Source organism: Vigna umbellata, chromosome 8 (genome assembly GCF_029865625.1).
Source record: "Vigna umbellata cultivar VRB3 chromosome 8, Vumbellata_1.0, whole genome shotgun sequence".
NCBI lineage: Eukaryota > Viridiplantae > Streptophyta > Magnoliopsida > Fabales > Fabaceae > Vigna > Vigna umbellata.
In genome coordinates, this window is record NC_142172.1 from 35,268,670 (window position 1) to 35,282,155 (window position 13,486).

The following is a 13,486-nucleotide window of genomic DNA, read 5'->3' on the forward strand; positions in this document are numbered from 1 at the left end:
GTCTATTCCACTTGCTCCATTTATCACCTTTTGATGATATGTAATAATATATAACAAATTTTAGAAATAAAATTTTCAAAATAAAACGACTAGAACAAAAAATTTTCAAAAACATTTCGGAATATATAATATTTTTAGGAACTAGTTTTCAAAAACATCCCTACTTGAAATGTATTCCAAAAAAAAAAAAAAATTCAAAACACATGAATGTGTACGAGAAAAATATTTAGAATTAGCTTTTCCCTGTATTTGATCTTTTCTGCTTGCAGCAGTGACAGTAATAAAAGTCGTGGCAGAATCGGTAGTAGTAGTTAATGTGATGAAAAATGTTTGTCTTTTGTGAAGGTTAATTAGTAATTATAGAAGTACAAGAAGCAATAACCTTATTACATATAAATAATACTTTAACATATAAATTTTTTAAATTTATTCGACACTATATTTTTTTTTAAAATACAAAAAATTATATTTTATAATTATTTTACTCTTGTAAGTGTGTATGTAAATATATACCATAAGAAAAAAGTTGAGTGAAAGAAAAGAAGACAGTGCAATATAGTTGGATATAAAAGTTTTATTGAAGTTTCTCTTCTCTTTGGTTTAGAAGCCAAACATCCAAACATGTTAAATAGACAGATTTGTTTGTTACAGTGAAAGATACAGCAACACTTGAGTTGGCACAGGTAAACTTTAAACACAAATTTAATCCAGTAGCTACCACTCGTCGTAAGACCATTGACACGACATGCAGCATAATTATGTATATATATATATTTTTATATATATTAATATTAATATTTATCTAGTTTTGTTTGGTGCTGTTCCAAATGTCTTCAAGCTCTCTAGCAAAGGCTTTCTGTCTTCCAACAACAATAGTTATGTGGTCTTTGTTGTCGATAACTCTGACTTTGGCACGTGGAATCCGTTTTTGAACCTCATAGCTGCATTCTACTGGTATGACTTCGTCCTTTCTCCCATGGAAGATGGTCACTTTGCATTTTGGGTTTTCTCTCACAGCATCCAAGTAACTTCCTATTTTACCAGCAGTTCCACATATGATATTGTGTAGGGTATGCCACGCTGCATTGTGCGTATGGCTGAAGAACCCTTCCAGCAAGAACGTCCTCACTCTGATATATATATTCAACACAAATTAATACGTTAGATGAAGAGTCTCTCTCACCAACAACACACTTCAACTTAATCTCTTCTCCTTCGTCCATTCATTCATGGCCATCAAACCTAGATTCATTAATAAATGCAACCATAAAATAATATCTGATTCTTTTTCTGTCCTTACATTCTGACACGTTTGACTGCTCAAACCCAACTGTGGCCTAGCTGTTGGATTTTACCCACTTATTACTAACGTTCTAGGTTTCAATCAAATAACGTTAATAAGAAGATGAAAAGTCCGACATATTATGTTTCCATGCTTCCTCTTGTTTTTCAACTCATCTCGCAATTATCTGATGCCTGTCATACTACTATTGATGCTAATCAGAAAAAAATCTCACTTACTAAGTATATCGGTGCATTAATTAAGAATTCGGTGCATTTATTATGATTGTATGTATAGTAACAAAACTCATCGTTCTTTATAATATCCAATTATATTTTCTTATTCAAGTTTAGGGCTATCTGACTATAAGCATTCTAATCTTGAGAAATAAAATATAATAATTAAAATAATTGTTGGAATAAATAAATAAATAAGAGCTTGTGTGCCTCAGAAATTAATGAAATAACTCCATGGTTGAAATATATCCCTTTCTACTTCTTAAAGGGTCTTGGGCATGACATGACACATGAGTCTTGCCCTAAAGTTTTGCTCATTCATGGCCTAAAGTGTGACAGCAAAATAATTCTTTGATCGAGGCTTAAAGTAAATATCTTTTTTTTGGCAGTTTTTGTTACTACACAGTTATAGCATTTATGGTTATGTGTAAAAAAGTAAACACTAATATGTATGTATATAACTATTATTGTATTGTAGCCTTTATCATGTCTGTATTTCTCTCTTTTCTTTAAGTTTATTCTAGTATGAAGTATCAATGAATTATTTTTGTTGTATATCAAATTTATGTAGTTGATGGAGTAATGGTGTAATCTTTCAAAACAGTGCAATGTAATAAGATATTATAAAAAAGTGCTTAATATTTTAAGCAGGTTACTTTTTAAATGCACAAAGATAGGAATTCTAACTTTATAAAGAAATGAACAGCAGAAGTGGTAAGATGAAAGAAACGAAACAAAGATGCTTTCTTAATTTAAACAATATACACAACAACCAAAAACATTCTAAAGTAGTTATAAGATGATCGGTATGTAATCTTACAATTTGCATGAGAGCATGTGAATTTGTACACTTTTAATGTGGTAATGTTTTACTAGGCTAACTTTAAATTTTATTTGCAATAAATGTTAATAATATATAGCTTTCAAAACATTATTTCTTCTCGTAGTTTGATTCTTGATTTATTATATCCTAAAAGTCAGTGTCGACATTTATAAAACTTACTTTTCTGAAATTCGCTCACAACTTGTAATAAAAACTAACTTTATACAAGTATATTATAACTTTTTAAAGCATTAATAATACACAATAATAAACATTAAAAATACTTATTTATTTATATTTTTAGTTTAAAATTTAAAAGAAACTAATATATTTTACCTTCAAATTTTAAAAAATTGAAATAAATATATTAAATCTTCAAAAATTAAATTTGTAAAACCTTTTTTAGTTTATAAATAAAAAATTTAAGAAAACAAAAGCATCTGTTTAAATAAATTAAAAAAAAAAACAGAAACAGTATAGAATTTTGAAAACTAAGATAAAAATTTAATTAACATAGAAATAAGCCGCAATTGTAGTTGAAGAAACTAAATACTATTTTTGGCAGGTTATGACTTTCTTAAATACTTGAAAGAAAAGAAAAGAGTTTGTGATATGAAAAAAAAAGAAGCAAGGGTCAAAAATAGGCCAACTAAAAAGAGAATGATAAGAGTTGGAAGGAAAACCAAAACAGAAGAGGTGGGTTTACCTGTTTCGAGTGACGAGTTTGGCTATAAATTCCCAAATACGGTGGTTTTTGCAGATAAGCAAGCAAATCACTCTTGATATGTGTTCGTACCAGCACGCCAACGACGCGCCAAACGCCATGGGTGGCCACACGCGCCTCGGAGCAACTTTTCTCATCACATACTGTGTGGCCTGCGCTTCACCCTTGGGTACTGGGTAGAATGGCTGCTCAATTAATTTCACAAATCAGTTTCACAAAAATAATTAAAAAAAAAATCGTAATTAAACAGTAATTAATTAGTAATTACCGGGGCAAGCAAGGTGAGCGACTTGACGGAATGGGGGTGTTTGACAGCAAGTGCGAGTGCCAAAATGCAACCCAATGAATGGGCCACAATGTGGAAGGATTTGACGTTATGGGCCTCCAAAACGGATCTCTCTATCATCTCTAAATGTTCCCTTAACGTGTACATTGACTCGCTCGGCTTTGGACTCCTCCCGAACCCAAGAAGATCAACCGCGAATAACCGGTAACTGGACTTAGCCGCGCTGGAAAGGTTCGGGAACACTGTCTCACTCCAAAATAACGACGACGAAATGAACCCGTGTACGAACACCACGTCATTTCCTGCTTCGTCTATATCACCACATTAAACGATTATGTTCGGAACATCATTCCTACGATTTTCATAAACAGAGTACTAAAAACAACACGGTTGGTTGTGGTTATTTGATGACAGAATTTAGTACCTGTGGTGGGACAATGGGAGTTTACAAAGAGAGTGGCTTTGGCACTGGTGTTGTTGTGAGGAGAGCATGAAGAAGAGATCCAACTCGTGCAGTATTTGCAATCGCAGTCGGACCATCTGGGAATCTGTTGAGGTTGGTGTCTTCCGATTTTGCCCTGGAGCATTTCGACAATGGTGGTGTTGACGGTGAATGTGGAACAACGTGAGTTCCCGTTTCCGTTTCCGTTTCCTCTCCTGGAATGTAGAACAGGATCCTCCAACTTGAACCTCTTGAGCTCGTTGAGGGTTAGTTTTGAAACCTCGGAGACCAAAGAGGGTCGAGAGTAAAGGGTGTCAGAGATATCCTCCAACCGAAGCTTGGACGAGGTGAGGGAAACGATCTTGGATTCCCCGCCTTGCTCAGAAACCAAGATCTTCCCACTGCTCGTGATTGCTTCCCTTGTGGAAGAGCAATAGCAGGGTCTGAAATCTGCCTCAATCCACAAGTCCACAGCTTTGAAAAGAAAGCACAAGAGAAAATCAACGAGGTCCAGCACACAGAAAACGACGAAGCTCACTGCCTCATTGAGAAGCCTCCCAGTGATTGCCAGAGCGGATCTGGCCTTGGCCGTGACACCCATTTGCATGAAGAGAAAGAGAAGAAAACGGTGATGGGTGTGAGAATGGAGAAGGCAGAAGGGTGAAGGGTGAAGAAGAAAAAGGAAAAAAGTGTGTCTATTTATGTATCCTAAATGGAGTGGAGAATGCCATATGAAAAATGGAGGCAGTGATGGTAGCTAAAGTTGCAAGACAGCAGAATAAGATGATATCTTAAAGGGTGGGTCAGTGGAAGGACGCAAGGGGAAGTACTGGCAATACCCTTCTTATTTAGTTATGTTTGGTTGGATGAAAGCGTGTGGGCTTGGCTCTCTTAAATTAAAACTTCTTCACACAGAAGCAGAGAGAGAAGTGAAACAAGAATTGATTGTTCATTAAACAGCATTTGTTGGCCAAGAAAAAAAAAAGTAGTTGGTTGTTGAACCTCTCACAGAAGAAGCAAATATGCACCACACTAGCCTTGTTTAGATGAAGTGTAAAGAAACAAAGCAGGCAACGGGTATATATAACACGGAAAAAATAAAAATAAATAAACGAGGCTCTCGCCTAATGCTGAGAATTATGTCACTTTCTTGCCCATACGAAATTATCGGCACCGTTTTCCCACTTTTCTCACCCGTTTCAGCTTCGCTCGTCTCCTTCATTCACCACTACATTTCAACTTGCACAGTTAGAAAGCCATGGAATTAGATTAAGTCCATGGAATAATAAATAGTTATATTCGGACCAAAACCTTTGTATTTAATGCAATCTCTCTGTCCCATATGAGAGCCATGCCATTAGCTGCCCATTTAAAACCCTCCATCACACTGATTTTCAACACTCTCTCAAATGGTTGCAAAATCTGCAAGATTAACTCTCTGTCTTCCTTACGTTTTACTTTTTTTTTATACGTTTAGCTTTAACGAGTTCGGTTTATACAATTATAAAACGCATTATTTACATTCTTGTGTTTGTTTCATAACGTGTATTCTTTCTCCTCGTCTAATTACTATCACTGTAATTCTAATATTATGCCTTGGTGTCAAGTTATATTAATTAGTTTTTCGATTCCAGTTGGGGATCTTTGCCACCAACGACCTTCATTTATGGCACTCAAATATATATATATATTGAACAAATTTGTATTTAAAACCGGACTGATGTACACCAGGTTTTGATAAAAAAAAAAGAAAAATCAAAGATCAACTGTGGACAAACTAAGGGTTTACTTTTTAGTTTCCATTATATTCAGCTTGTAAAGTAAGCCGATTTTGAATATCTTTAATATATTTGTATATTAAAATTGTAATAACCCTTGTATTTGAAAATTTCACTTTTACTAATTAACTATATATATATATATATATATATATATATATATATATATATATATATATATAAGTGGAGTGGATGTGCATCTTATTTTATAAGTCAATTATGTAATGTTAAGTTAAACTTAAATACTTTTTTAAGATATGTATTTGAGTTATCAAACCTACTTTAGTAAATTTATTATCTGTTAAACTTGTCGTATCATTACTATCAAATCATCTAAAATATTTAATTTTACGTTTGAAATATATATATCCCAACATGAAATAAGTTAATAAAATTAATCATCGATTTTTTTTTCTATCTTAATTTATAATTTAGACTCTATTAATAAGATTTGAATGTTGATATACATTATATATAAAATATAGTGTTACTTTCTTAATAACTTTTTATTCAAATTGACTTATAAATTCTAATAAGTGTTCTCTAAATTAGGTATTTATACATGACAAATGAATATAATAATTTCCATGAAATAAAGAAATTAACAATACTTCATTGAAAAACACCTACTATACATAACTAAACTAAGTTAAATAAGTGATAAAATGGTGAGAAATATGGTTTAAGCAAAGCCCTTAAGTAATATTATTTTATAAAAATAGACACTAGTACAAAAACAACGTACAACGTCGAATATTTTTGGCCTTTTACGTTGAAATCGAGATCGACGTCATATCGGGAGACGTTAAATTGACGTCGAACATAGAACAATTCGACGTTAATCAAATTAAGGTTGAATTTTGTCAATATTCGACTCAATTTTTTTTTTAATTAATTGTGATCCTTTTTTACAACTCTACGAGACCTGAAACGCAGAAAAACAACAAATAAGCATGAACTATGAACGTGTAGTGTCAATAACAAACAATAATAACAAACAACAAACAAATTCAATCAAACAACTACAACAAACAGGTTCAACCAAACAAAAACAACAAACAAGTTAAAAAAAAAACAAACAAGTTCAACAAATAAGTTTTTCAAAACGAAAACTAACCTTCAAAAGTGAGTTCGTCGAAATAAAGTATTGTCATCAAACAGAATGCGCCTAAGAAGGACAAGAATACGAAAATAATCGGTCAAAATAAACAAAAATCATACCTAAAGTAGTTAATTAACATGCATTTGCAACAAATGAAAGAAAGATTACATGTAATAATTGTCAAACTTTGTTCCAGAAAAGTTTGAGAAGAAGATATCACGCACTAAAATGAAGTGAATGAATTTTTAATCTCCCACTCAACGCTAAAATAAATATCGGTTTATTGAATTTACTAACCTTTTAACGTCTAACGTCTAACGCTGGAGCATTCGACGTTTTATATCTTTTTGACGTCTAATTCTAGCGAATTCGATGTCATACGTAAATACATTTTCACCTTCGGGCCAAACATTTTCGCAAAATTTATCCAATGTAACAAATTAACGTCGAATTACAAATCTAAACGACGTATAATAATTGCATTTATTTACAAAAATGTCACTGGTCATTTTTAATGTGGGTTATTCAGTGGTTAGATGTTGAATGCGTGACGTTATTACACTATTTTTGCATTAATGAGAATTCGCTTCTTGTGATCATCTTATTCAAATGTCAAGTTATTGTTTTTAAGGCCACAATTAAATGTGGAGTCTTACATTTTGTCCCTATCATCCTGCTTGAGTAAAATATGCATACAAAAATAACTTTGAAGCATGTTTTAAAACTAAACTTAAAACATGATCATCACTACTCATTTAACCTTTTAAAATTTCTCACCAAAGACTTTAAAAAACGTATCCCTACAAAACTTTTTCAGGGAAACTTTGTTTTAAAATTTTGCATAATTTAATTTTAATTTATGAAGAAGAAAAAATGTTTTTCTTATTTTAGTCACGAATAGTAGTGGAAACACGGCTTGATAACATCACAGTTTATACATATTAATTTATACAAAAAATATATAGATGAAAATGAGATAGAATATAGTGATAGTAGAGATAAGCTACGTAGCATCGAAGATTTTCTTAACTGCTTCAGCTGGCAATAGGAACAGTGCTTGTCTGAACAACCAGATTGTTTGAAAAACCAAACCAAAGCTACGTATGTTTGGTCAAAAAACCAAACCTGAGTGGAAGTTTGGAGTGTGATATGAATCCAAGGAAATAGTAGTGCTAGATTTAATGGTCATTCCGTATTTGTAATGGTGGTGACACTTATCTGCTTTATGTGTTATGGCTGCCTCTCTTTCTTTCAGCTATGGAGGTTTTGTGTTTGCAGACTCTCATCAATTCTGGAAACAAAAACGGCCACCGTTTCAACGCCATATCCATTTCAGATACATGCATGATGTAAACCATCTTTGTCTCTTTTCTCTTCGTCGTAAATTTTGATACTCGCATGGCGCTACCATATTTCATCAATGGTGGACTCAAAGATTTGTTACAACTATGACAATTTGGGGTAAGAAAAGGAAGATGAATATAACGTAAGAAGTTTGTTTCTCTTTATAATGTTTTATCAATCTGTCAATCTCCTCATAAGGTAAAATTAACTTATTTACATTTTAACTTATATAACATATTTTGGTTTTGCTGAATATCATATAAGTTTATCTGCTACCACTATTATTATTATAATAATAATTACTATCACTTCTATTATTATTATTATTACAATTATATTACTTTTTACCGTTAAATATATTTTAGTTTTCAAATTTTAATACAAAATTAGAGTTTATTCATTTTTCAAATTTTAATACAAATTTTAAAAATGAATGAATATTGTGTTCTAAATTCAATTGCATTAATTTTTTTAAGTACCAACAGCTTTAGGTTGATATTTGAGTTATTTATTTTGTTTAACAATTATTGTTCAAATAACAGTTTAAAAACATTTTTTAGCATGTAAAAATAAATTAACATGAATTAAGATGAATATGTCAATTTCACTTTTAAAACTTGGAAACTAAAAATATATCAAAGTTTCGTATAAAAATAAATTCCAATTTATTTAGAAACTAAAAACACATCTAACCATTCTTTTTATTATCATTATCACTAACACTACTATCATAATTTATTATTCATTTATGTTTATTTGATAAAGAGGATTTATTCAAAACAACTCCGTACCGTTTTAATTATTTAACTGAAATAAATTGAAAAGCACTTCTAAAAAGGTCATGAATAATTTTCATAAAAAGGTTAAAAAATATTAATAAAATGCTTCTAAATTTTGTCTACATGCCATTTAATTATCGTAATAATAATTCTTAGCAAAACCTTTAATTAGGATATATAGGGTAGTTTTAAAAATGAAAATAGCATACTTTTTATACACGTTAATAATTTGTCCAATCTCTTATAAGAACCATATTTATTTTAAAAATATATATATTTTATTTACTTCTTTTGACAAAGCGAGTTGTTGAAATAAGGCATCACAATAGTGTGAAAAGATACCATATTCCTGAGGTATCCAAAAATCAAGATTCCTCGTTAATAACTATATCCTTCACCACTCCTAATAAATACTGTGCTGAAACAAGAAGAACAATCGCAATTAGAGAATCTACCTTTTTTTCTTCTTCTTTATTTTTTAGAGAATTAATTTACACACAAACTCAACCACCTTTATTCATGAGACAACTACTTTTTTTAGTAAATTAATATATAGTTTTAACTTATTAATATAGAAAATCATGTGCATTCATAAGTAATCAGACACCAAGAACTGAAACCGACATTTAATAGGGATAACATATTAAATTTTGACAAGACAATGCAAATATTAGCATTTTTTATGAGGCATTTAAAAATTATATAGATTATTTCAACTTTGAAAACATTAACATATATTAAGATGAAAATAAATCAAGTTTTCAAATCATATATTTATCATGCAATCTATACGTTAACATTATTTGATCGAAGCATTTCAGAGTGATTTTTAGTGTAACATTCTTTATATTATATAATTAGCTATATAAATCATATATTTACTTATTAATCAAAATATATTCACTAAGGTTATCTCATAAAACTTAATATTTTAAAAGAAGTATAGTTATCACACTCTATTAGCATATAAAACACAAAATTTTAGATATAACAAGAATTTGTCTCGATTTTTAACTTATTATATTTTTATATCAAATATAATCATGCTATATATGCAGAGTAGAGCTTTATGGTGACTGAGGAGACTTTGGCCTCCCAAATTTTTTTCACTTTTTTTCTTTATAAAATATAAAGATTTTAATATATGTATTTTTTTAAAAAACTATAATATATTTGATTCTTTCAAATTTTTATATATTTATAGATAAAATTTTGAAACCTCCATAATATTTTTTAAAGATCCGTATTGTATATACGAGACAAAATAAATTAAAAATACATATAAGATAATAAACATCCAATAGAGAAGTTTCACAATACTTATATTAAACATATATTATAAGATGCTAACATTACCGCATCTTATTCAATCAACAAACATCGGTGTATTCATGCATCAAATCTAAGCAAAGGCTGAAATTTATTCTTACCTACTTTCTTTTGTCAGGAAATCTGAAATGAAAAGAATGATAGCCATGTGTAGTTCATTATTTTTCCAAAATAAGGTTAGTTGTGATTCCCTCCCTTTCATTTTTTTTTTAATTATGGAATACTGACTAAAAATATTTAAGTAATGTAAATGTAAAACAATTTTTTTTTCAAATATTCTTATAATAAATATTTCCAATCATCTTGTTTATTTTATGAGGAGTGACCTAGTATTATATTGAATAACGTAGTTTAATTAAAAAAAAACGAAAATAACAATACTCTTCTTTGTCCTAAAACAAAAAGAATTTCAGATTACAATACATTAGTTAATTATAAATTTGGGAAAAAATTTCCTAAAACTTTAATAATTTAAAAAGATTATATATATATATATATATATATATATATATATATATATATATATATCAATATTATGTGTAACACTAAGAACCTAATCGACATCTTAACAACAACAAAATTTCAAAAAAAAAAAAAATAAGTATGATATAAATGAATTAATTGAAACACTTTCTAAAAAATTATACATAATTGAAACCAAAAGTTGAATAAGGACCAACTTAAACTTTCCAACCAGGAACTAAGCTAATAATTAAACCTATTTAAAATCATCTCTGTTATAAATAAAAAAATTATAATTAATATGTATATTAGAGTCAAAAATAATATCTAGCATTAACTACATAATTTTAAAAATTAGTCTAATTCCTTATTATGTAAAACATTAAGAGTTAATGTCAGAAAGTAATTTAAATTATAATTCATAAATTAATTATAATCTTTTATTCATATAAAAATTATTATAAATATCAATAACTTTTTAATTTATCAATTAATATCTAAATTAATAGTATAATAACTAATTATTTTTAATATTTTTTTTTATTTTGCACGTGTTACGTATCTACCTAATAAATAACTGATTCTTTCATTTCGTGTGAAAGTACTCAGGCCAAAAGAAAGAAAAAAAAGAAGAAGGAAAAACCATTATTATTAAAAAAAATAAAGAGAAATTAGTCTAAACCATCTTTTTCATGTATAAATGATAAACTGCATGTATCATACCACACCCCTCTTACCAACTCTCGTATATGTGACAAAATATTATTGATACACGTGAATAATGTTAATTGAAATACACGCTTATAAATACATTAATTTGGCATTTATCTCTACCTGAGACTATTTCACTTTATTTTAATATGAAGTCGATAATTCCTAGGCAGCTAGAAAAAAAAAGTTGTTAAGTTTTTAGGAAATAATATTAATAAAATTTAAATTATTCATAGTAATCATGAAATAAAATTTATAAACTATAGAAATAGAAGGGTCTCTATCCAATCATACAATAATGATTAGAAAATATAGCAATAAGATTTACCATATTAAGCAATAAAAATAAAATTAATTGATATATATATATATATATATATAATCACCGTAATCAAATAATATTAATTAGTTTTCTCAATTAAATAAAAAATACTTTATTTGATTCATCTTTAAAATAAAATCATACTCCCACACTAATTAGAAATAAGAAATATTTAGGGTGTATATAAATGAATAGAAACCTTAATTATAAGTCAATTTTGTAAGATTAAATCAGATTTAAAATATATCTTTTAACATAGTATCAAAATCATTTGTTAGAATCTATCGTAACAATATTTTGATTTTGTAAGATTGAGACTTAACATCCATTTATTAACATAAAAAAAAAACAATTACATGTCATTAAAGTATATTTTTTAACATGGTATTAAAATTATTGATTAGAATATGTTCTACCGAAATTTCTGGCTTTGTAATATTAGCTTAAAGTACATTTCTTAATATATAAAAGAAATTAACTACAAGGTATCAAAATGCACTTCTTAATATAATATCAAAGTCATTGGTTAAAGTTTATTCTAACTATATTTATGATTCGATAAGATTAAGTTAAACTTAAAATTCACTTAAAAAATAAATAAAATTTCAATTACATGACATTAAAGTGAACTTATTAACATGATATTAAACTCATTAAATGATTGGATTTTTAAAATTCGATTCAAATCCAAATATGTAGATCACATTTTGGATCGAGATCTACTTCTTATGAAAAAGTAGTTTGGATTTTTTTTAAAATGGAGAACCAAATATTTGCATCAAGTTGCAAAGATCCAAATATTTGGATCAAGTTAGAAATCCAAATTTATTTATAATGAAACTTAAACTTTTTATAAATCTAATTTTAATTTTAAATATATATTTTAAAAATAAGATAACTATTTTATCTAATACATAAATATATAAAAAAAGTTAAATAATTTATAAAATAATAAAAAATATAATAATATTATCATTTAATAATACCAAAGGTTAAAGATAATATATTATATAAATTATTAACACTAAGAAGTTGAATTAACCTTTGATTTATTAATCTACTTTCTGAATTGACCTGTTTTAACATTCTACTTATTCATTTTATTTCGACCTTCGACCCATATCAGTTTTTAAAATCTAAATTTAATAAAATAAAGTTTAAATGAAATGAATATTTAATAAATTAAACTTTAAAATGGATTATATCATAGAAAAAATAGATTCATTTTTAGCCTCCACTCCTGTATTATATTAATTAGGTAATGTATTCATATAATTGTGAAACGAGAAAAGAAAAGTCCTAAAAATACAGGATTTAATATGCGCGAAGTAGTTAGAAAGTTATATAACTATCAAATAATTAAAATTTTAGAGGATACGAACCAGTTATATTAAAAATAGGACTATTTCTCCCTGCACCTCCTTATTTTTCTATTATTCCAACCGTGCCCCTGTGAGAAGCACACACAAAGGTCGAGGTCTTCACAGTTGAGAAGACGCCGGGCTAGGTTGAATGCATTTCTGGATTGGATAGGATGAAGGTTGAGGCACAGTGATTGAGAACACGCCGGCAGAGCGGTTAGAGAGGTTGCCACAGGTTGAACTTCCTAGAAATACAATAAACGCAGTTGGTAATGTGTTTCGTATTGTGCCGCAGTTGGAAGCGCGGTTCATACCGCACCGCAATTAGAATTGGTAGTTCTCTTCACCGCAATTCAAAATGCGGCCCAAATGAGACCATAGTTCCAACAGCGGTGCGGTCTGAACCGCGCTTCCAACTGCGACACAATATGAAACGCTTGCGTTTACGGTATTTCTAGCGAGCTCACACTTCAAGTGTGACAACCTATGCAACTGCTCTTCCGTC

General features: G+C 28.9%; 1 protein-coding gene across 1 annotated transcript; it reads right to left on the reverse strand.

Annotated features, from left to right (window-relative positions):
- Positions 1-556: 556 nt before the first annotated feature.
- On the reverse strand, positions 557-4,835 carry LOC124832297 (alpha/beta-Hydrolases superfamily protein). The gene is made up of 4 exons (XM_047306475.2): positions 3,776-4,835; positions 3,334-3,662; positions 3,048-3,250; positions 557-1,130 (listed from the first exon to the last, which is right to left on the reverse strand). Exons 1-4 carry the CDS (start codon positions 4,398-4,400, stop codon positions 803-805), a joined length of 1,485 nt encoding a protein of 494 aa, XP_047162431.1. The 5' UTR covers positions 4,401-4,835; the 3' UTR covers positions 557-802.
- Positions 4,836-13,486: the final 8,651 nt, after the last annotated feature.

What these genes read in the sequence shown, in the direction of transcription:
- LOC124832297 (XM_047306475.2), bottom strand. Translation starts at nt 4,400, where the DNA reads ATGCAAATGGGTGTCACGGCCAAGGCCAGATCCGCTCTGGCAATCACT. An exon ending in CTCCCATTGTCCCACCACAG is followed by an intron (nt 3,663 to 3,775) that starts GTACTAAATTCT and finishes GTGGTGATATAG; the next exon opens with ACGAAGCAGGAAATGACGTG. An exon ending in AAACTCGTCACTCGAAACAG is followed by an intron (nt 1,131 to 3,047) that starts GTAAACCCACCT and finishes TATATATATCAG; the next exon opens with AGTGAGGACGTTCTTGCTGG.